This window comes from Pistacia vera, unplaced genomic scaffold (assembly GCF_008641045.1).
Source record: "Pistacia vera cultivar Batoury unplaced genomic scaffold, PisVer_v2 Contig1249, whole genome shotgun sequence".
In the NCBI taxonomy this organism is placed as follows: domain Eukaryota; kingdom Viridiplantae; phylum Streptophyta; class Magnoliopsida; order Sapindales; family Anacardiaceae; genus Pistacia; species Pistacia vera.
This window is the reverse complement of record NW_022195302.1, coordinates 200,034-226,250: the sequence shown is the minus strand read 5'-3', so window position 1 is coordinate 226,250 and position 26,217 is coordinate 200,034. Positions and strand designations below refer to the sequence as shown.

General features: G+C 34.9%; 1 protein-coding gene and 1 long non-coding RNA gene across 2 annotated transcripts in view; both read right to left on the bottom strand.

Annotated features, from left to right (window-relative positions):
• The window catches only part of LOC116119198, a 37,965-nt gene extending 25,420 nt beyond the window's left edge, over nt 1-12,545 (bottom strand). The window contains exon 1 of the long non-coding RNA XR_004126341.1: nt 12,494-12,545. This is a non-coding gene — a long non-coding RNA (uncharacterized LOC116119198). The remainder of the gene's footprint in view (nt 1-12,493) is intronic.
• Nucleotides 12,546-17,994: 5,449 nt separating this feature from the next.
• LOC116119237 (pentatricopeptide repeat-containing protein At4g11690-like) lies at nt 17,995-19,467 on the bottom strand. Its single transcript, XM_031405178.1, is given in 2 exon segments — nt 17,995-18,002; nt 18,096-19,467. Coding segments are annotated over 2 exon segments (1,374 nt in total). The 5' UTR covers nt 19,462-19,467.
• Between the last annotated feature and the right edge of the window lie 6,750 nt (nt 19,468-26,217).

Here is a 26,217-nt window from a genome sequence, read left to right as displayed (position 1 = left end):
CAGAATTTGCCTTGGGATTATAAGGCAGAGGGCCAGTGACGTCAGCGGGAAATAGAGAATGACGTAGGGCCATGTAATTTGAATATTAAATTTTTGTAAACCAACAAATAGATTTAACTAATTAAATTTAATTATATTTATTGTGGTTTAAAGCAACACCAACCGACAATAAATTTCAATTAACAATGGCTACCAACCCAAGCTTCTAATTGGAATTTTATATCACTTTCTTTTGGATATTGTGAAGAATGTTTTGAGTTGGCGCCGCTATTGATCACAGTAAATATATTTTGGACAAGTCTATTGGTACGAAATTGCACTAACAAGATAGGTTTGATTGACCTCAAATTGCACGTGACTAAATGAAAATCATCAATTTATACAAAAGTGCATAAAATAAGAACACATGCATTTAAGTGGTTATGTAAGTTAAGCCTTAGCTACGTCATTGTTCTGTTATTACTTTGAGAGCTTCACAAGAAAAAATGTAAATGCCTATACAATTTAATGAGTTATTTTATATAGTTTTTTTATAGGAAGGAGAGACAAATCGAGATTGCGATCAGATTTGTATACAATCCCGTGATTTCAACAATCGAGTGCTAGATTGTACTATCAACGTATTGATCTTATCTCTTCCAAAGTATCAGATTGATTCTTATTCTTGATTTGTCGAATAGCTCTTAAGATTGGTCTTGTGACGAACATTAGCTGGATCGAGCTTACTTGGATCGTGTTGAATCTGGGTTGACATGTTTTTTGGTCAAGTTGTATTTTGGGTCAACTACAGCTTTGCGAGCTTCTAAGATTTGCAAGCGTCTGACAAATCACACAACAACATATCATGGCAATAAAAATATTGAATTAATTGTAATATTATGTGTCAGAAATGTATATTTGTCTAACTTCTCATGTTTGCGAGGATTAACAAGAGAAAAGGTAATTAAATGTAAATTATTTAATCAATTATAATATGAAAAAAATAATTATCATGATCACATTATAACTATATGTTAATAAATAATAATTTTATTAATAATCACCATTATTTTTATTGTAACTATTTCAGAAATTAATAATAATCAATGAAAAATTATTTGAAGAAATATTAACTAAATTGTGTATAATAAGAAAGGCATATATAATAACATTGATATTGATGTTTTATCAAACTCATTCAATATATAAAATAATTTAGGAATATTCAAATTTCCTATGTTCAATGTTTCCCCCTCTCACCTATATGTTTATAATCAATATGTTTAAAAAAGTTAAGAATATTGAAATGTTCAAATAAGTTTTAATTAAAGAATTAGCAAAGGAATAGGAAAAGATGAGTAAAAGTGGTGTTAACGACCCACCGAGCCGAGTTTTCGGCTTAACGAGCTCGGTTCGTGGAGAAGAAGATTAACGAGCCGAGCTTGAGCGAGCCGAGCCATGAAATTTGCAGCTCGGCTTGGCTCGTATCGAGCCGGGTTTTGAGCCGGCTCGCGAGCTAACTCTCAAAAATTCAATGTTTTTTTAGAAAAAATTCATTTTTTTTTAGCCAGGCCGGCTCGCGAGCCTAACGAGCCGAGTCGGGCATGACTCGAACTTAGCTCGTTTAAGCTCACGAACGCGACGAGCCGTTAACGAGTCAGACTCCAGTCGATTTGATCTTTAAAACACATATATATTCCAATATTCATTGATAACACAATCAATTTCAGTTTAAAACTCCATGAATATATGCGAAAATAAATGACAAACCTCCAACCTAGCAATTACTTCTTTGATCTTCTGTGCTCCTTATGAATTACAGGTCTTCCACTGACTGCAATTTTGGGTGATGGTTTTGGGAACAAAAATTAAAACTGCATCATGGGGACGTAAACTCTCTTTCTTATATGCAGTTGTGCTTCCATCAAAGACAACTGCCCAAGAGACACAACCGTATGACCACATAACACGGACCAAATGTAATTATATGAGAAGTGTAGGACCATATTGTAAAAAAGTCTAACATTCTCCCACTTGGTCCAAACTTGTATAATATAATCCAAACACAGATGTTATATCTGTATGTTCAATTAAAAGAGGAAAAAGTACTGAATCATAGCGGTAAGTCTCCTTTGAAACAGTATTACCTTCTATGTATTCAATGCAATTTTACTCTTTCTAATAAACGCTTAAATGTGGAATATCACTTTATGAACAAACCTCAAATGTTTATTCTAGCTCCTCTAGAATGTTTGTTTGTCTCCAACCAAAATGTATACACTTAAAGAGAGAAAACAAACTAAATTACAAAGTTTCAGACAATGAAAGTATTACCTCTCATAGTACAAAGCGGGACATAGTCCCATTTGAACAACATGATCCTGAACGTCTTTGGTGGCATGCCTTTCGTAGAGGATCAGCAATCATCGGCTCAGTATGTATGTGTTCAATGACACTTCTTTGGCTTTAACGTGCTCCCTTATTGCTAAGTACTTAATATCGATGTGTTTACTTCACTTCCACCTTATTATTCTTAGCAAAGAATACAGCAGCTGAATTGTCACAATATAACTTTATTGGCCTAGAGATGACCAACAACTCCAAGCTCAAAATGAAACTTCTCAACCAAATACCCTGTGTAGTTGCCTCAAAACAGGACAAAACTCAACTTCCATGGAGAAGTGGCAACTAAAGATTGTTTGGCACTTCTCCAAGATATAGCACCTCCGGCGAGCATAAAAACATATCCGGATGTTGATTTTCGAGAATCAACGCATCCAGCGAAGTCTGAGTCTGAAATCCGACGACTTCTAAAATGTCGAACGTTTATAAGTAAGCTGAAACCTTTAGTTTCCTTGAGATACCTCATGACCTTCTTCAGCTCCCATGATCCAAACCTGGATTACTTTGATATCTTCCTAACATGCCAACTGCAAAGCGATGTCAGGTCTAGTACAGACTTGAGCATACATTAGGCTTCCAACGCTGAAGCATAAGGAATAGTTTTCATTTGTTCCTTTTCAATCTCAAGTGAGACATTGGTTCAGATGAACCTGTCACCCTTAACAATGGGTGCAACACTGGTGAACAATCTTTCATCCTAAATCTCTCAAGAATTTTATTAATATAGGCTCCTAGATAGTCCCAACATGTCGAGACCTATCCCTATGATCTTAAGTGCCAATGACATAAGACGCCTCACCCATATCCTTCATACTAAAATGTTGAGAGAGAAATTGTTTTCACCTCATGTAGCAACCCAAATCATTGGTTGCAGGAAATATCATCTACATATACACAAGAAGATGATTTACTCCCACTGACCTTGTGGTATATACACTGATCCATGACATTCTCTACAAAACCAAATGAAGATAACAGTGTGAAATCTTAAATACCACTGTCGGGGCTGTTTAAGTCCATAAATGGACTTCTTAAGCTTGCAAAATAAATGATATCATCACTTGAAATGAACCCTCAGCTGTTTCATATAAACCTCTTCCTCCAAATCTCCATTGAGAAAAGCTGTTTTAACATCCATTTGATGTAAATCTAAATTGAAATGGGCAACTAATGCCATATGATCGAAAGGAATCCTTTTAGAAACTGGAGAAAATGTTTCTTTGTAATCTATTCCTTCCTTTTGCGTGAACCCCTTGGCAATAAGTCTAGCCTTGTATCTCTCATATTGCCTAATGATCCTTTTTGGTTTTAAATACCCATTTACAACCAATAGGTTTCTTTCCTAGGCAAGTCAACAGGTCCCAACTGTATTACCGCCCATAGAATTCATCTCGTCAATCATGGCATTATACCACAACCAGATTTACTGTTGTTCATAGCTTGTAAAAACGTGTCTGGATCATTCTCAATACCTATGTCACAGTCAGACTCTTGCATATACACTTCATAATCAGTAGGAATTGCTGTTTTCTTTTGTTCTAGTAGATCTCCTTAATGTTGTATCAACAGTCTCTTGAGACGTGGCCACCTGGTTGTTTCACTTGTATTGAGGTTGTTCAAATGATCTTCTAAAACAATGCATCAGATGTGATTTTGATTGAGTGGTTCTCATTATTCACCCTGTTTGGATGAACAACCAATCTTTTACTTGATGTTAGGAGCATTGTCTGAAATATCATTTTCTCAGAGACTGAGTCTCTGATTTGATCACTCCACTGACCACATGATTTTCAAGAAATTTGGCATTTCTTGATTCAACATTCTACTGGAATGGTTAGACAATAACTATATCCCTTGGATTTTTCTGCATATCCAATAAAATATGCACTAATAGTCCTAGGATCTAACTTCGTTTCTTGTGATTATAAACTCTAACCTCAACTGGGCAACCCCAGATGCGTAAATGACTTAAACTGGTTTCCAACCTTTCCATATTCGATGGCGTTTTGGGAACCGCCTAGTTGGAACTCGGTTTAATATATACGCTGCAGTTTTAGAGCTTCAATCACAAAGAATGAGGAAGTTTGGAGTTACTTAGCATACTCCGTACCATATCCATAATGTTCTATTTCTCCGTTCTGCTACACCATTCTAGATGGTGTGCCAGGCAAGGGTACTGAGCCACAATACCTTGCTCTTGAAGAAATTAGCAAATGGACCAAGTGCTTGCCTATACTGGTATCTACCATAATATTCACCACCTCTATCAGATCTCACGATCTTAATTTGTTTTCACATTGTTTCTCTACTTCTGCTTTATATATTTGAAAGCATCCAACGCTTCATCCTTGTGATAAAGCATATAGAGTACATATATCTTGAGTAATCATCAATAAAGTGATGAAATATTTCTGACCACTAGAGCATGCCAGGGCCAACAATACTGTGTGTATGATTTAAAGCTCAGAACTCTTCTTGGCACCCTTCTGGATTTATTAGTCTGCTTTCCCTAATGCAGTCTACACAAGTATCAAAGTCAGTAAAGTCAAGTTTCAAGAACTCCAGCATTTCCCAACCTTTTAATCCTATCAATGGAGATGTGTCCTAATCTCCTATGCCACAAAAAGGAAGAGTTTTCATACATAATAGTACGTTTTATACCATGTTAGCATGTAAGTCATAAGACTATAGGAACAGTATCACTTAAATGAATTTTAACAAAACCATCAACCAAAGTACCATTTCCAACAATAGATGAGTTCTTAATTAATTAAAAGAACTACCAAAAAGTTAAAGAGTATCCACATGGTACAAGTTTAGAACTGAAATTAAATTCCTAGAAAAACTAGGAATTAAAAGGTTCGTTCAAATCCAAACTATTAGTACTTAAAAAAGTCTATAAGTTCCAATAGCTTCAACAGTGAAGGCATCCTGTTTCCTGAATAGATGCTGCATTCACTTCCTAATGGCTTCCTTTGATCCAGAAAACCCTTATGTTATTAGAAACATGGATTGTAGAACCAGAATCAATCCACCATCATTATGTGAAACACAAATCATATTAGATTCATAACACACAAGAGATAAGAGTTACTTTCTATCAAGTCAGGCCTTCCTCTTAGGACAATCCTTCTCATGTGTCCCGTCTTTTTACAGAAAGAAACACTTGATATTGTCCTTATACCTTGCTCATAACCTCATGCAACTTGCCTTTTCCCTTCCACTTCTTATTCTTATTTGAAGCGACTTGACATTTCTGTCACCAGATGTCAGTTTCATTCACTTCCTGAAGCAGTCTCTCCTCCTCCTGAACACACATGGTCAAAGCTCATTGATGACCATTTATCCTTCTGTGTGTTATAAATATCTTGAAAGGAGTATAATGAGACGAGAGAGAGTTTAGGACATATGCACCAGGAAATCATCATTAATCACCATCTGAAGGGATTTCACTGAGCAGCTAGTCCCTCATTTTCATAATATGCTCACGGACCCTTTAATACCAGACAACTTCATGGATTCATCTACTCATTAGGATGCTTCCTAATGCCTTGTCTGAGGTTCAAACGTGCATGAATTGCCTCCATACAGATCCTTGACATTTTCACACTCCGGTATCGACCCACGGATACTCTCGTAATGTGAGATTTGATAAACATCATGCTTAAACGGTTGATCGCTCCCACCGTTCATACAAAGCAATCTCAGCTTAGAGCTAGTATCTGTAGTGTTGGTGGTGGCTCTTCCTTACGAAGAGCATAGTCAAGATCTATGCACCCTAAATGAAGGAGACAGCCTCTCTCCAGGATTTGTAGTTTCACCATTTAAATTAGGAACCTTATCTCGACCATCATCAAAGTTTGATCAACTGTAGGTAATTCATAGACATGCTTACTAAAAATTATGAGGCCACACCATCAATAAAAATATAAGTTTACCAATGTAAAACAATAATAAATCATAAATGAATCGACATATCATAAAATCTCCCTGTGGGTAAAGACATTACATATTATGATTCATTATCCTTAATGATGAAACTAGAATTATTAATATTTCATAATACCTGTGGGCTAATTAAGAAATAAGAAATTTCTATTTCATCCCAATTAATCATAAAAATATAACTTCCCTGTGGTGTAAAATGATTATACTAATATGATTAACTACAACTGTTTATTAACCTTAATATGATCACAACTAATATTTCTTAATGCATATATTATCATAATTTAGATGCTGCGCTACTCTAAATTAATCAAAAATATATACGATCATAAAACATCAAATATTTTTATACATGAATTATATAATGTAACACAAATCAATACAAATATACATTTTTATCATAACAAAGCATATATAACTAAAAATCCATCATACAAGCTGTACGACTTCCACACACCGCCCCGTGACCAAGGACGCGCCCCCACGCGCCGCCAGAAGGCAGGACACTCTCTCCCGCCCCCACGCGCCTCCACGGTCCCTTCACGCGCCTGCCGCCGTCGCTTCACGCGCCACCCTAACCCCACGCGCTGCCACGCCAAGCACAATCCTGCACGCGCCTCACGCTCTGGTCTTGACCAGGTCGTTGACCCTTGACCGGGTCAGTTGACCGGCTCGCCCATTGGACCGGTCTGTTGACCGTTTGACCCGTTGACCGTTCATTGACGGTCGGGACTGTTGACCGGGTCGGGTGGGGCTGACGGTCTGGGCTGAGTTGACTGGGTGTTTTTGACCCGGTTTGACTTTTGACTTTGACCGGGTCGTTTGACCCTTTTTCCTATTGGGTCGGTTCTTCTTGACCCGGTTTCTGCAACTTTTACCCAGATTTTCCAGATTTTCAACAGCCCGTTTCCGGCCATTTTCCGGCGTTTTCGATGGGAAACTCAGTGGACATATACATATATCAGTGACATCCCAATGACAATTTCGTCCTAAATCGATGCCATAAATGGCTTCCGAAACACCCAACAATAACTACCAACCAAAACTTTAAACTAGCATAACTTTGCATCCAGAACTCCGTTTTGACAATATAACCGTGGGAAAGATTTTTCAACAAGGATTCCAATGCAAATCAAAGGGAAACAATTCTATTTATAATAAAAGTTATGCTTGATTACAGTACGGTTTAATGGAAAAATCCTAATTTTATACATATTTTTCAGATTTGCAACAACAACTTCATCCTAGGCAGAGATTCCATATAGCTCTGATACCAAATGATAAAACACATATATATTCCAATATTCATTAAACACAATCAATTTCAGTTTAAAACTCCATGGAATATATGCGAAATAAATGACAAACCTCCAGCCATAGCAATTACTTCTTTGATCTTCTTGCTCCTTTATGAATTACAGGATCTTCCACTGCCTGCAATTTTGGGTGATGGTTTTGGGATCAAAATTAAAACTGCATCATTGGGGACCTGTAACTTCTCTTCTTATATGCAGTTGTCTTTCATCAAAAGACAACTGCCCAGAGACACAACCGTATGACCACATCAACAGGACCAAAATGTAATTAATGAAAGTGTAGGACCATATGTAAAAAGTCTAACAGATCTATCTCGCGAGCAGCTCGCCCGTTAAGACCCCTAAGTAAAGCAATGGACCCGAAAACGCAAAGCTTTTTGTCTTTTACATTTTACACAGCTTGATTCAGAGGGCTCGAGGACTTACAGGAATACACAGTTTGGTGGCTTTACGGGAAGAGTGTGAGTGTCAATTTCTTCCAATTTCAATAGAGATTTTATTATTGTTTTCAATTACAGATGTGTTTTCATTAGTGTGTTCATTTATATTTAAAAGGATATTTATGAAACCAATCTCTTATCAATGTTTATGATTATAAAAAACAATTTTAATACTTGGAATTAGATTTTAATAAATTATAAGTAAAGATATCATTTAATATTATTGTATGTAGATCTACTTAGTTATGAACTAATCAATCATGCACCAGTTGAAATACAAATGTCACTTAGTTTGTCAATAGGAAAAGAAAATCCCATTTGGCTATAGGAAAGGAAATCGTAGAACTTTTGAATCCTACTTGTCTAAAAATTCTGAAACCACATTGTCTGCATCAAAATCAAAAACCCTAACAAATCACACATAAAACGACAAAGCTTAGCCTGCATATAAAGTATACCATCTATTACAAATTAAATACTTCAAATCATTTGGTTAGGCAAGACTACTTGCAGGATAGAAAATACAGTTTGTGTCAAAGTAAGCAGCAGGAGTATGATTGCGACAGCAGTTGCGGTGCCTCTCAAAGATTGCTGAAATACACTCTTCTCAAAGTGTCATGGTATGGTTCCAAGCACTTTCATAGTGCTCGTTCACATCACCACAAAGGTCATCGTAATAGGTATAACTTAAGGAACCTGCGGCAGTTCATTAAACGGTCCGCTATACAGAATTGTTGCCCATAAAATTCACATAATTCCCTTTCAACAAGCAAATCCACATCGTCTTCGGTGTTGATAAGAGAATCCTTACTTGAATATAACTACATATATAAGTTTCGGACGGATCATGACACAGCTCCAAGGCCATCAGATTTCTGATCAAACATCGTGTTGTCATTATTTCACATGGGTGGGGATTTGCAGCTCAACTACAGTAAAAAGGACATTGGTGATTTTATCTTTTGATATTGTTGTCAACCAATCTATTCCGCACAAGCTCAAACTTCAATCCTGAATTTTCAACTTCAGTGCTTTGGGTAAAATATCCTCAGACGTTATTCGAGTTTAAACTTGGGATACTTTGGAATTTCCACTAGAGCATATCTACCAAAATCAGTGAAATTTTAATTTTGTACTCCTACTTTGACAAGAAAGCGGTCTGTTGTGCGAGCGATGAGTTCGAGAAAAAAACAGAAAGACTGGTGAAGGGAATCCTTTCGTCATCAGACACTCCTTTTGCTAGCAGAAGTGAAGGCCAAGTATATAAACCCTCAAGCAAAAAATATGGAAGCTGATTTTCGATTACAGCAAGTCCCGTCTTATAGCTCTTAGCCAAACCCATTTAGCAAAAATCATAACTGTCCCTATTCCCAATCTCAGAGAGCTCAATGATAAGACGGCATCAAGTATATATCTTTCTACAAACTCATCACTTGAATGTCGAGTGGCTCAGCATATTGACGGCGGTTCTTTTTCCTTTTTTCCAACAAATTTCAGGATCTCCTTCTTTCTATCAGGATAGTAGGAATTCGTTGACCAAACGAGTTCATGTATCTCCTTTTATGATTTTCCATGTCAGCCAGCGCATTTTGGCCATGATGATAAGGGCCTATTGAAACTAACTGAGGATTGTACTTCTTGTGGTTTACTTCCCGTAGATTTCTAGAACCTTGTAATACAACACTCGGCGGCCTGGATATCAATTCTAACCTCATGTTCTTCCTCATCACAACTTGCTAAGTTGTTTGCCACAGTTACTGTTGCCTAAACCAACCTTGAATGATAATTTTTCTTTTAAATTTTTTAACAGAAGTACACAAATCTAAACCTCGAATTTTTCTTCTTTATTTTATTTATTAATTAATTAATAATATTATATTATTATTATATTAGTATAGTATATCTTACTACAGAATGAGATTTAAGTTTTGATATTTCAAACTAATGCTATGGTTTTCCAGAATTCCTAATTAATTTGATGTTTGTTAACATATTGTTTTCTCTCTTTTTCTTATTTTAGATGCGTGTAAGTCTTAATTTCTTATTTTCTTACATAACATTAGCATAATATTTAGTGAGTTAACCGTCACTAATTAGCTCGATCATTTTACATAATATCTATATTTTAGTTGCAGATTTTAATTCCATGTTGACAGTAAACCTAGAATGCTTGTTAGTGTGCACTTTTACATAATATCTATATTTAGTTGCTCACTAAGAACTTTCGAACTACCAATTAATTATAGTATGAAAATGATCAAAAATAATTTAAAATTAAAACAAATTAAAGCAAGTAGAGACCTGAATTTTTTTTCCGAAAAGAAATACTTTGTGCAGCTGAGTTAAAACAAGCTTCTTTTTCTCCTTCTTCAGAAAAGGTACCTTCACTTAATGAGACTTCCCAGGAACAGCGGTAGTGAAAATGAAAATGGAATCACTGCATGGTATCAAGCTAAAGGTCTTTGAATCTCCGCATTCATCTGGATAAAGAAAGTGAAAGGAATCCAAGTTTTATGTGAGGGGACCTATTGTACTAATATATGCTGAACCTTCACTTACCACACGATGCCCAATAGATAATTAATGAAATTATGATACCTCACTTATCGTACTTAAAATTCTCAATAATGCATTAATTAATTATGAGCACATCAACATTTTGCCATTTTCTTTATCAATGTTACCTACCTTGAATCGTCTCTTTCTTACTAACTTCTCCATTTTATTTTATTAATGTCAAAACTTTCAGAATTTTTTTAACTAAACTTAGCAATTAGCATTCAACTGATAATGTTTTAATCCCTCAGAATAGTTTGTTGAAACTAATCCATATTTTTACCATGGCACAAATCATGAAATTAGTCAGATGGCACTAAATGTGATCACGAATTAGTCTGAATTAAGTAAAGATCACGAAATTTGTGGCACTTGAATGTGATCAAGCCATTCCTATGACTTAATTTTAACTTTGAGATAAGATTTAACTTCGCAGCTATCCATAAATAAGTAAAGAATATATGTAGTGTTAGTTGAGAACAAGAGTTTCTCCTCTTGCTTCCCCGAACTCCACACAGATTTCATACGTTTGTGTTTTCTTTTCATCCTCCCATCACCATTTTATCTTATTAATTAAGAGCATGTCTTGTCAAACTTATCTTTAAGAGATTCATTATTTTTGATGGTAGAAGACACACACATCTGCGCCAAACTTACTTTTCAAAAGATTGCAAAAATTTTGTTTTTATTGACGGGAGTTATTGAAACATGTTGTATATAAACTCCAAACATGTATAATTATAACTTTTCTGTTTGTGCCTTGTTAATTTGTTAATCTCTCCATCTAAAGAATCAAAATCCTGGTTAATGTCATAAGCTATGTATGCGTTCAAAAATTGCAAATAAAACCAATAATCTTTCTAAGAGCTGTAAGGAGAACATCTATCACTTAACTAATTTGGAAAGATTTTTTCGGTAAGAATCAAATATCCAATCTATATGTGAATCCAGCAGTTTTTTCAGGAGAATGAAAGGTAGGTTTCACTAATCTAAGTATAAAGAAGAGAAGTGTTATGAAATTGGAACAAATAATTTTGTATTCTGGTAATGCAAGCTGCAAAGAAACTTCTTACTGCTTGGATTGAGGAAGAGGAGGATGTTACGGAATTGAGTACAGCAGATAAAGGAATCAGCAGCAAGCTCAAAGTATATCAAAAATAAATCTGGAATAAAGAAGCAGATCTTGAAGTCTTACTGAAGTCTTATTTTCCAGAATTGGTTCATCAAACTACCAGTATGTTAAGGAGTTACAAGTCTGTTAAATAGAGGGTTATTTGTTAACAGAATTCAAGTCCCGTTAGTTCGTTTTATTAACAGTAGTAATTTGTATACAAACTTACAGAGATTGAAGAAGATGGGTTTGCTACTCGTAGCTACAGAGTTCATCAAATCGGGCTTATGATTAACGGTTTGCTGATGGTCGTCAAGTCACACGGATTGCAGTGTGGACTCATTTTGAGTATAAAACAAGTCATGATCAGTTTGTAATCAAGCTGAATTTAATAAAAATTTCAGTTCTGGAAAATTCTGTTTTCTCCCACAACTTTCTGTTTGTTTCTCTGAAAGTTTTATTCTTCTGGAATTTTCTCTCGTTCGATCCTATGATTCTTACAAGAAGACTCCTTCCAAAAAGCTTTTAGCTAAAAAGAGCCTTTTTGATTAAGTATTTGTAAAGGAAGAGGAATGTTTGAATAAAGTTAAAGACGGATTTGTCCTTAATACCCATTCTGTTTCACTCTTTAAAAAACAACAATACCCTACCTCACTTCACATAAATATTGAAATTGACAGAAGAAAAAATATATATGCAAATAAAGTAATAAGAGAACGAACATTTATAATAGTAATGACCTGAGTATTTTGGCCGGGAAAATAACTCTTGTATGGCTGAGTAGAGAGCAAGATCTTCTCCTCTTGTTGCTTCCCCGAGTGCCGCACAACAGGTTATGTAACTATGAACTCACACTTGTGTTCTCTCATAATCACTCTCGCACACACTTATAACTAAAATAACCCTTGAAAGTTTGATATTTTAGTTTTTTATAAATTTAAAAATTTTAAAACCCCCTTAGTTTGCTAATTTAACTAAACATCCTAACATATAAAATTTAACTAAACACCCCAGCAGAATCTGGCACTGCGGGTGGTGGGGGCGTTTTTGTCATTTTAAAATTTTATAAACTGTATTTTTGTTAAATTAGCAAACTTAAAGGTTTTTTTATAATTTTAAATTATAAAAACTAAAATATCAAACTTTCAAGGGCATTCTAGTCTTTTCACTATTAGCAAACGGAAATCACTAACAGCACAGACGGAAGGTACTTATTTGTCGTTTCAAAACCTTTTGAGTACTACTTTGTCGTTACGCAATCTTGGGTATGTCAGGCAAACATATCGTCATTCTACTGAATTATTATTATGAGCCAAATAATTGTTACAGTAATCAATGTACGAAACGTGATCAGCTGTAACGTGGTGGAAGATAGCATTTATTTAATATTTGATTTGTTATTCAAGATGCTAATGGTAGCTTAAGGACTTTTTATAATAATTAATTTCGATAAACAAGGTAATTATAAAAAGGATAAAATGGAAAGGTGGTGAAAAGCATTTTCAATTCTTGTATGTAAAAACCAAATCTTCTTTTTCTTTTCAACGATAAAATTATTAGTAATTAATGTGCATGTGATGGAGATAAAAGCAAAAGAGTCATGCAAACATTACTTGACGATTCATTCTCTTATTTTGGAAAAATCAGTTTGCCGGCTTTCCTGTTCAAAACAGAACCCATTTATCAATTTTTTTTCTTTCGGCAGGTGGCAAACCTAAACATAAGCAGGTGGACTAGAGGAAGTTAAATAAAAATATAAGTCAAATGTTCTATATCTGGTAATAGGCATAACCACTTTGCTTATATTGATTATAGAACTATTTTTTGTGTATGCATATATCTTCATCCATTGACCTTATCAAATTGTTTCTTTGAGATCTGCATACAATCCTTGCTTTGTCTCATCACAACCCTACTAAAATTTCATTAGACACTAGATTAAAGATCCATGACAGTACAATGGCATTTACTCTCTCTCAAAGATTGTGTAAGGACGAATCAAAGTAGATCTTACAATTCTTGGCTGCTACGCACAATCATTGCTCTACTCCAATGTGAATAATTCTCAAACTGTTAATTGTTGAGAACAAATCATCACACTAAGAGTATGGCTCGGATGAAGATTGAATGGATTGTGAAAATCAATTTGATTTACGTTGACATCATGTTTTCCTTGTTGCTCCATTCATGCAAATCAATTGATTCGTGAAATATATTTACAATTATATGGAAAATATAGTCAGAGAAACCTAAATCAAATGGCCGAACACTTTCTCCATTGACCACGTGATAAGATGAAGACGCCCATTACAAATTGGCAGGGTGTAACTGGTAGCGACGTGAGCTTGAAAAAGAGAGAAGACGTAGGCCCTGTGACTAATAAGAGGTCCTTTCTGTAACATTTTAATCTAAGAGATATAGGAAATTGAAACAAAGGTTGATTATGTAAGGTTCTGAAGGATAAATATAAAGTCAAAATTTGAAAGATGACAAATTGTAAATCTATTGGTTATTTTTAACCAAAAGGGATTTTCATCACACCAAAATAAGTTACCTTCATATTGGGGCTTCTGAATAATATTGCTTCAAAGGTTGGCATCCAAACACTAAATCATATAAGCAAATTAATAGAAGACATTACGAGATGCTTAATTTTTAATTTTATTTTTCATGTTACTTGACCTAAGTTCTTTTAGTTACATATATTTGTGTCTTGATCATTAGCTAGGTACAAAATAAGTTCATCCACATTAAAAATATTAACCAATTAATACAATTAAAAATATCAACTAAAAACAACAAAGCAGCTAGCACCATACATAAAGTAAAATTAATAGCTCTATATTCCGTTAGACAACTTGCAGGATAGAATCCAGTTTTGTGCCAAAGTGAGCAGCAGGATTATATTGGCAGCAACAGTTGCCGTGGCTCTCCAAAAATTGTTAAATACACACTAGCCAGGTTTCCATGGCATGGTTCCAAGGAGTGCGGTAGTGACTACTACAAAGTCTTATAATGTTGTATGGAATAACTTGAGGAATTTGTTTGCAGAGTTTATAAACATGGTCGCTGTTACAGAATAGTCCCCTGCAGGATCGTATAATTCCGTCTTCGACAAGCAAATCCACCTCCTGCTCGTATTGATAAGTGAATCCCATTAGTGAATATACGGCATATATAGCTTCGGATGGATACTGACACACCCAAGGCCATCAGATTTCGAATCAAAACATTCTGTGTTGTCAGTTATTTCAATATGGGGGAATTTGCAACTCAACTTTATTAGAAAATGACATTGGTCGTTTGGTGAGTTGAACGTCAACCAAATATTACCCACTATGCTGAAATTTCACTCCAGAATTTTTCAATTTGACCACGTTTGGTACAGCACCGAGGGACCTCAATGAGAATTTAGACTTAGCATTCGGCGGAATTTCCACTAGACCATATCTACACAAATCAGTGAAATGTTTAATTTTGAATTTATTACTTTGCATATGAAGTGGTCTGTTGGGCGGATGGAGTTGAAAGAAAACGCCGAAGATCACTGAAGGGCATTTCAAAATGAGAAACTTCATTTCCGCGGCGTAGGTGGTGGCCAATTATATAACTCATCAAGCACAAAATACGGGAGCTGATTTTCGAGTAACCATAAGTCCCGTCTTATAGTGCTAGCCACACCTCAGTTAGCAAAAATCATCTTTAATCCTAATAAAAATCTCAAGAGAGCTCGATGATGAAGCAGCATCCAGTAAATAATTTCTTTAAAGTCAACGCGGCCCATAAATCGTCAGGCACTCTGCATAATGATGGCCGATTCGAGTTTGTCCGCCTGGATAAATTTTTTCGATTCCGACAGTTTATCCAGGAAAACGTCCGAAAAATGGCATCACTATATCTTCTTTTATGTATTCCCATGTCAGTCAACTCTTCTCTGTGATAGTGATAAGGGCCTATTGAAATTATTGAGAGTATAGGCTCGTCATTTACCTTTCTAAGATTCCTAGGAACTTTGTGTATACAACGCTTTTCATCATCATTAATTGCGAAGTTGCTTGGCCCAAGTTCAATAACAACACTTTCCATCTTGGAAGCCTCGCTCCTCCCCGCCGAAACAATTTTTTATCACTTAGTTCCAATAACCTCAAAACCAAAAGGGAAATTAGGAATGAGGAAATTGTGAGATCACTAATAATTTTGAGGCGGCCTTGGGAGGGTAGATAGGTGCAATTAAGGGTATATATGATAGTATTTATGTGGTAGATGTGGAGAGTATATTAATCTAACTTATCAGAATATACTTTCCACTTTATGAAAATCCTACTTAGAATAATGATTTTGCACTTTAGTCAAAGTATCCTCATATCTATTAAAAAATGCATCACTCATACCCCTTAAACCTAACAAGGTTCTTTATGAATTAATTTTTGCCGCTTTAAAAATTCCTAGTGTTTCATTCATTTGGTTTATAATTAATGTTTGAACAGATATTTTTATCCAAATTAAAATTTAAATCATCCGTCCTAATCTCGAATTGTTTAAGTCTTAATCAAAGAAAAATTATATACAAGTTATACCAAATTAATAATATAATCAAGAATACAATGCTAAAGTAATTATATAAACAAGTTATACCAAATTAATAACTGATAATTAAATTAATAAAGTAAAGTTTGAAAATAATTACGAACTTGATCAATATTTCGGCCTAAACAAATAGTTGCAGTGTTGACGTGCAAGACCAGGTCGTGTTTTCACCAAGGGTCTGCTTGGGAGTTTTTTTTACACTGGTTTTGGGAGGGTTTAATTGACTGGTTTTTGAGGTGTTTAAAAACCCCCACTTGCCAGATTTTTAATAGGGTGGTTTTGACTGTTTTAAAAACCCCCCAAAACATGTAGTGTATTTTGAGAGGTTTATAAAACACCCCAAATTGGAGTGTTTTGGCTGGTTTAAAACTTTTATCCCAAAAAAACCCCTTTCCACTCCCTTTGCTGCACACAATCTCTCTGCTGCTGTTGACTTCTCTCTAGCACACAATCTCTTGCTACTGCACACGAAGTGAGTGAATGGTTTTAATTGTTACACACAAATCCCTTTGCTGCACAAATCGTTTGGTTTGTATTATATTCTTCTCACTTCCGCAAATTAGGCGTCAACCAAATTAGCATTTTGTTTCTGATAATGTATTAGGCGTCAACCAAACCGTGTAGTTTCTTTCTCAAAAATCCTTCCAATGTAATAATTATTAACTATTACATCTTCTCAAAACTTGAAAAGAAAAGTTGTCATTCACCAGCTATTTAAACCACCATTTTCAACGCCTCTCAAGCAAACCGTGTCCATATATTGACTGCAATCTGTTTCTCCCATTTAAATTAATTTACAATCTCTTCTTTCTTTTCAAATTTTATTTGCTTGCTATTATTCTTCACAGAGTCAAAACTATGTCCAGCATTCAATTTGATAATTATAGCGTCTTCTACTCTTACTAAATCGTAATACCCAAAAACTCACTTAATCTGGACACAGACTAATGATAATGGAGTAAAACTCAAAACCAGGTGTTAATAAGAAACATAAGTACAACTTGTAAAAACACCTTTTTCACAAACTGAGTAGCTAAAAACATGCAAGTCAAATTTATAACTTCAAAGTTAATTAAGCGAAAGAGAGAGTGTTTAAATTTTAGGGGTATTTATGTACATTTATCATTTACAAAACTACGGTCAGAAACCGTTGGAAAATAAACTCCCAAACACAGGGTGGGTGTTTTAAAAACCGCTACTAAAAACCTCTCAAAACCGCTACGGTAGTTTACCCTCAAAACCGCTACGATGTTTACCCTCATAACCGCTACCATAAAACTCCACGCAGACCCAAAAGACTTACTCTTTAAAGGATGGAAATGAATTCTTTACCTCTATGAGCTGCCTTTAGCAAAGCCATTTCAATATTTTTATTAAATTATAGCAGAATGTCCTCTAGCAGACCAACACTCTATAAATGATGGACTTAACAATTGAATGTATTTAATTGAATCAGATTCTTGATTTCATTTAAAATTTTTATGTAATATATTCAAAGAGTAGGCATTTAAACTAAGATCCTTAAAAATAATATAAAATCTTATAATTAGGATTTTCAAAATAAGGTTGAATAGGATTTTGGGTCAATTATAGTTTATAAATAAATAAAAAATTAGATAAATTATTAATTATCTTAAAATAAAAAGATTCACAATTAAGTAACTGATAATTAAAAATAACATAAAATGCCAGTAAAATTATATATATTATATATATATATATATAAGCAAGGCGGAACCCAAGTATCAAAGGTACACAATCCATGGATCAAAACACCATAGGTGTAAACATCTGGAACCAAACCAGCCTTCTCCATGAAGGCATGTATCTGAAAAGCTTTCTCCATATGATCAGATCGAGCAAATGCATCTATTAGAATTGTATAAGTAACTTTAGAAGGAGTTATGCCCCTCTCCTCCATCTCCCCAAGTATATCAAAAACTCTACCTAAATTTCCTGCTCTACAAAAACTTCCCATTAGAACATTATAAGTCACTAAAGATGGAGAATGACCATTTGACTTTAATTGATCAAAGAATGTCAAAGCCTTGTCCAATTGCCCAACATTACAAAACCCATCTATTATTGTGTTATATGTGATTAAATTTGGACTAATACTAGCATTTCTCATCTGATTCAATAACCTCTCTGCCTCCCGGATCCTCATCACTTTACATAATCCACCAATAAGAGTGTTATATGTAACCACATTGCAAGCAACACCTCTTTCACGCATTTCATCAAACAGTTTAAAACCTTAACTTATTTTTCGATCATTGCAATACTCATTAATCAAACAATTGTAAGTATACAAGTTTGGTGACACCCCATTAAACTGCATTTTCTCATATAGTTCAAACCCATCCCTCTTAAGGCCTTTTTTAAATAGCCCACTAATCAAAACTGTGTAAGTGTACTGATTACCAACCAAACCTAGCTCACCCATTTCATCAAACAACGTTTTAGCTCTCTCGATATCACCATTTTTACAACACCCATCAATCAAAGTAGTATATATAACAACATTTGGAGACCAACCCAAATCCTCCAACTGATGAAAAACCTCAAATCCCTTGTTCAAATCACCAGCCTCACAACATCCCTTAATCATTATCCCAAAACTATAGGCATCCAATTTAACCCTACATTTATTCTCACTAAAAAACAACCAACTCTTCTCAAAACAAGAAGATTTGATAAGAAAGCTCAACAGATTATTAAACAAGTTTGATTCAGGTACAAGACCCTTATCAACCATTTGATTAAAATAAAACAGAGCTTGCTCTACTGACTGAGATTTTATAAGAGCATTTACAATTGCTTCATAAAGATGAAACTTAACTGTTGGGTCGCAATTTAAGTGTTTTTCTGTTAAGTGGTGGAGAAGAGAGTGAGGAGTGATGACTGAAGATGAAATGCGACCAGATAATATCTGTAGAATGAGAGACTGCGCATGAGATTGCATGTTCGAGGAGAGAAGAAGGTGGAGAGTTATTGATATGGATTGTGGGGTGTGATGGAGGCCTTGGAGAGTCATGGAGTTAAAGAACGAAAAAGCTTTGAGAGGGGGGATTTTAATCATATTTGATATGAGAGCCAGAGCTTGCTGACTGTGTGACATTTTTGCAGCTAAAGTTTCCATGTCATGGCTTTCTGACTACAAAGTTCTTAATGCTGCACAAGAAAAGTGAATATTACAATGTAAACGAACTTCCAGATCAAAGAAAAATTTTCCCATTCTTTATTTTCCCTCTACTGTGCGAAATTTTTGCAGCTACAGTTAAAATATTACGCTGTGATGGAGACCTTGGAGAGTCATGGAGTTGAAGAAAGAAAAAGCTTTGAGAGGTGAGATTTTCATCATATTTGATAAGAGAGCCAGAGCTTGCTGACTGTGCGACATTATTGCAGCTACAGTTTGCCTGTCATGGCTTTCTGACTACAAAGTTCTTAATACTGCACAAGAAAAACGAATATTACTCTGTAACCGAACTTCCAGATCAAAGAGAAAAGTTTTCCCCTTTTTTATTTTCCCTCTACCATTTTTTGTTCACTCTCTTCGAAATGTCAGCATAGATAACAAATTATTTACAAAATCTTCAAAAAAAAAAAAAAAAACAGGTGAATTCGCTTCTTGGAATGTCAACACAAATGATATATCTCATCATCTTCAGTACACAAACTGTCTGTAAATGATTTTACCTTGTAACAAATATCACAGAATACAGAATCATCTCATACAAAAACTATTATCAAAATTATAATCTACCATCAACCCATCAAAGAAACAAGGGAAAAGGAAAGAAAACCGTAAAATATTTTTAAACACAAATACAAAAATAATGTAGCACAATTAGATTCATTTTAGTGAGAGAGATTTTAAAGCTAGTTTTACACCATTGCTACATTTAAACGACAGTCAGCGAAAAATTGTCAAAATTATAAACTTAAGCATCATATGAATTAAGAATTAAAAGCACAGCACAGCACAATTTTACTTCAACTTTGAATTTTGAATGTCTTTAAATTAAAATTAAGAAATTCAGTTTAAAACCGATTGAATGCATCATTCACTTAACTCATAGAAAGAATAAGCAGGAAAGAATTAGGAAATACCTCCACATCGGCGTACGGCGGCGTGCGCGGCAGGTAACGGCGGCGACGGCTCAAGAATCAAGCCAGAGAGCTGATAGATTTTGCGCGATTTGAAAGACGACCTCATTTTAATATTTGTTTGTCCAATATCAGTAAGATCCCTATAGATTGTTATAATATCAATCGTCCATCCCAATATCACATCCTAAATTTGTTATTATTCATTTACCCCCCTCTTTTAAATTTTTACAGGGTTACTAAATTTTTATTATCAATTGGAATCAGAGGGTCATTTTTGTTAATTTCAGTCGATTGTTTTATGAAATTGTATTCATAGAATTTCATAATACCATTGCCCCGGGGTTTAGCCTGGTGGTTTATCGAGTTCGAGCTTGGGGCCTAGAATAGGTATTTATAATTATAAGTGGATGTTAGGGAATCTCTTAAATCTAATGGGTTTAAATGTTACTTCCTAAACTTCTTTGCATATAAATTATAAAGAGGCTGAAACCCCATGGGCCGTGGCCACTCCAAACTGGTAACTTCACAACGTCGCTATGATGACTATGATAATCAAATCTTTAGGAGCAAAACCTCTCCAAATCCTTTCTTCTTCCTCAAATCTCTTAAAGTTTCAATCTTTTTCATCATCTCCAACAGCTGAACAATCTTCATTGAACCCAAAACCCAAAACTGCAACTTTAACACCACAATTAACCCAACAAGAACTCGCCAAAATCAATCTCTTAATTCCACGCCTATGCCTCACAAACAACATTAACACAGCCATTAATCTCACTCTCACAGCTTTACAAACAAACCCACCTCCCAAGTCTCTATCTTTCTCCATTTTAACTCACTCTCTCACTTCCCAGCCCGACTTGGTCCTCCCCATGGCACTTTTAACCAAACTCAAACATACCCCACAAGCACACTCACATCTCAAATTAATCACCACACTTCTTGTGTCTTCATATCTCAAAAAGGGTAGGCCAAAAGATGCTTTGAAAGTGTACAACTGGATGCTGAGGCCTGGCTCTCCACGTAAAGTGGAGAGAGTGGTGTGTGAGATTTTGGTTGATGGGTTGTGTAGAAGTGGGTTGGTTATGGAGGGACTGAGGGTTTTGAGGGAAATTTTAGGGATGAATTTGGTGGTGAGAAGTGGTTTGAGGAAAGGGGTTTTTAGGAGTTTGTTGAGAGAGGCTAGAATTAGGGAGGCTAAGGAGTTGAATGAAGCTTTGGAGAGAGTTGAGAATGGTGAAGGTGAGGGTTTGGAGAAAGTGTTGGCTTTGTTGGATCAGATTATTGCTAATTGGACAGAGTAGAGCAGGTTAGTCTTTATTGAAAGACATTCTCTGTGTTTATTTGGGATTTTGTTGTTTATACTTCTGTATAAGATTTTTTCCATGAAATCAGTATGTTAACTTGATAATGATGCGGGAATGAAGTTTTAGATTAAAGAATCCATGAGATCGAAATTAAATTATGTCATGATGAGCTTGGGTTTCTTTATCTAGAGTTATAGAAAGTACCATTTCTGATGTGTGAAAACGAAGGAAGTTCTAGAAATCTTGAAATTATTATAATGAGTGAAAATGAATGATATTAGCTCCAAATTGCAGTCTGTTTTTACTATGATTTGATGTTTGCTTGTGTGGCATCTGTTCTTTTCTCGTGTATTCTTGATATAGCAACATCATTTGTTTTCATTGACATTATGCTTGAGTTTACTTCATGAAAAGATGGTGGAGACTGGAGAAGATAGATAACCTTGGAATTGTGTACAACAATTCCTTGGGGTTGCTAATTTCTGCAACATAACAAAAGCTGATCAAGAATTTTGGTGTTAGAAGTTTAACATTGATGTTGGTAGATACTTTTTTCTTTCCATGATATGTGCATATCAAATTTGTGTATATTAGTTCCTACTTCTTACTGTGGATGCGTTCATTAATCATTTTCTTTATTCATAGAAAATAGCAAGCAGGTAAGGGTAAAAAGGAAAAACGTTCTAAGCAAGATTGATTGGTGTTTGGCTTGTGACATGCTTTACTTGATCTATAAAAAGGATAATTTCTCTGTATCTAGTTGTGTCATTTTCTGTAGCGCCGTTCTGAAGTTCTACTGATTAGGAATTTAGCAAAGATTCCCTTTCGTATCTACAAACTACAATACATGTCCGATCCATTGCTTGATTAGTGAAGCAGGTTATTTAGGTCAGTTATTCCATTGGTTATTCCCATCCTGGTACATTGTCATGTAGCTAAATAAATTTAAGGTGAGTGTTTGACCTAAGACAGTCCTCTGCTTCAGTTTGACCAGTTGACTGACTGGGGTTAAAGCCAACGTAACCATCTCTAGTTTATACCTCTTAGTAACTGTATTAGACTCTTCAGAATGAGATAATAAAGAGATCACTTACTGATATATGGTTTGAGTAAATCTGTATGTGAGCAAGTCTTACTAGGTTGAGTTAGTCACTACTAACTGGGAAGAACAGTCCCTGATAAACACGATTTCAGTGATATGCAAAGGGAATATATCCCGAACTATATTCTAAATTCAAGAAGATAGTGCAAGGTGAAAAATTCATCCTGTAACCTTTGTTCTAAATGTGATTTACACGTAAGTCTATGGTATTGACACTTCGTCCTCTGCATTTAGGAAAATGGTATAACTTATTGACTAGTAGGATCTAAAGCATCAACTTTTCACAACCTCAATTTAGACAAGTGCAAGCAAGTACTGAATTTCGAAAAGTGTACTAATCTTAATAAATTTATTTTTATTGGTTGGTTTGATTAGCCGATGTAGGTGGCTTGGAATAGTAAAATTAGGTAAAGGCATAGTCAAATAATAAAAAGGCATCACAGTTTCTAAAGAAAAACATTGCAAAATGGTGTTAGAAATGAAATCTGGAAGCATCTTATGACTCTTTTTAAATTAGTTTCGTCATGGACTTTTTCAGCTGGTTTTACATATCTATATCTTTCCTCGTCAATTTACTTACTGAATGAGTTATGTAATCCCACTTCAGGTATGAATGAACTCTTTGGACTCAAGCGACTATGCGATAACTGTCTGCTCCACGTTCATAATACGAAGAAACAGCTTTACCGAGCAGTCGCTTCTTGCTTCTGATGCTGCTAAACATGTTTAAAGATTGTTAAGAGAACTGCAGGCAAAGTTTCAAAGAGCTGAAGGGTGTGGTCACTCCGAAATTTGTATGGGATGCTTAAGGAAAGGGGAAAGCATCAATGGAACAAGTTTTGACTTAGAGAGAGTATGAATCAAAGGACCATTTCGAAAAACTACTTGGTTACTCACTACGTCATGAATGTTAACATCAATCTTATGTTACTAAAATGATGTTGATAATTATTCCTATTTTGTTATCAATTCGTTGTTGAACGTTATCGACATTGATATCATTATATGTTATTAAAATGTTCGAATCATAACAATATTACTCCTTGCCTCAAGCTAAAGAAATCTTGAAGGGTTTGGAATTTTTATTTTAAATTTTCTATTAAATAGGACATGTTAATTTAATAAAAATTTAGTTTATTTTGCCCTAGAGAATGAAATTATATTTGTGATTTTAAGATTTTTTAAAGAATGGTTTCGTTAGCATAAATCTTCCTCTACAGTAAAGACTAAAAATAGCAAAATATTACTTATTTGTATATATTAGAAAAATCATCGAAATCAATGTTAAAATCCTCAAGAAATTAATCCAGTTCTAGAATAACTCAAGCACAGTAAATGGATGAAAGAAAATTAAATTTATTTTAAAAAAAATCCATGAATTTCCTGAAGGTTTGACTAATTAATTTTGATTATTGCATAATAATGAATGTGTTTAATTAATTTTACAAAATACAGAGACAGTAACCGGCTTCAAGTGGATAACGTTGTCAAAACTTGTAAAACGCAAGACACAGGTCAAAGTACGAGCTTTGAACTTTAACTTGTAATAAGGTTTCTTCTTTTTCCCATGGTTATCTCAGTTTCTCTTCATCATCTTACTCACTGAAGCATAAAAGTGTTCACCAGGGATGGTCAGAGCGACCCGGTTACTGTTTCAGCAATAACAGCAAGAACAAACTCAGACCCATCAAAGCTTCAGTGGAGACGACTCCTTTTCCACTCTTTCAACCTCCCCAAGTTCACGAATCAGATTCTGATGGGGTGATTTTTATGTTTAATTTTTACCCTTTCAACTTTGCATACGTTTAATGATCAGTCAAACTGAGGATAATGCAAATATATATCGGGCTTAGTAAAGTGTTCTTCAATTTTTATATTTTGCTTCAAGAGAGTTACAATTGGGTATTCTTTCAAGAGTTGAAATAATAGAAACTGAACTTTATTTTAGTTTTTAGAAAATTGTTTTTTGAAGCAATTCAATTGAACATGTTTTCATAATATTTCTTGTATCCCTTGTTTTTGAATGTAATGCTTTTTGTTTTTGGTAAATAGTTGGAGCCAGCAGACCCTGATTTCTATAAGATAGGTTATGTTCGAAGTATGAGAGCGTATGGAGTTGAATTCAAAGAAGGGCGCGATGGATTTGGAGTGTATGCTTCCAAAGATGTTGAACCACGTCGTCTTGCCAGAGTGAGTCACTTTTTTTGCAACTGAATGTGTATATAATTAATGGACTAGCTATGGAATGGTATTAATCATGTGCCTAATGTTTCTCGTTGTCTTTGTGATGCTAATATCTGATTTTTTTACTTAACTATGTATGGATTGGTAGTCATGGAAATGCCTCTGGAGTTGATGATAACCATAAGGCAGAAACTCCCATGGATGTTTTTCCCCGATATAATGCCAATAGGCCATCCAATATTTGATATCATTAACTCAACCGACCCAGAGGTAACTTAATTATTCCTTAAAATTAGAGATAAGCTCTTAACCTTATTTTGTACTGCATCAGGATAAATCATCATTTAAGTTTGGATCCTTAACTTTCATGCTTCCCATAGTATCTTAAATTTGGCTGATTACCAAACACATGGATTGAAATTTAAAGCGGTTGAGTGCCTTTCATTTGTGCTTATGATTTGCATCTCTCTGTGGCAGACAGATTAGGACCTTAGATTGGCATGCCTTCTTCTGTATGCGTTTGATCTAGTGCAGAAGAGTGCACTAGCTTGTTTCTAGCAACTGAGGTGAGTAAATGCACAAAAAAAAAAAAAAAAAAAAAAACATAATGTTTAGCGAAAATTCTTCTTGTATTCATTGGTATCCAATCATTTCATCATATTGCTTGTGTCATTCTAAAAGCCCCTTTTTCTTTCTATTCAATTTTTTTTGTAGATAATTTCATTTCGTTATCCCTATAAATTATCACTTTATTGCCTTATGAAGAAACATAACATTTGTACTTTGTGCTTATGGCTTTGTGTGTGCAACGGGACGATCTTCTGGAGCTGCAGGATCCAAATCTTGCATCAACAATGAGAAAACAACAGCGAAGAGCATTTGAATTCTGGGGAAAGAACCGGGTATGAAGAAACTTGATATTATACAGTAGAAAGCATTCTGATCTTCCCATGATGTTTTTTTACACCAATGTTCCACTTCAATAATGAAACTCTGTGTTTTAACCTCAGCACAATGGAGTTCCACTCGAGATAAAGCACCTTGCTTGTGATCCTAAGAGATTTATGTAGGCAATGAGTATTGTACAGTCACGGTGCATTAACATGCAAATCAGGATTGGTGCTCTAGTACAAGATTCAAATATGCTAATCCCTTATGCTGGTAAATT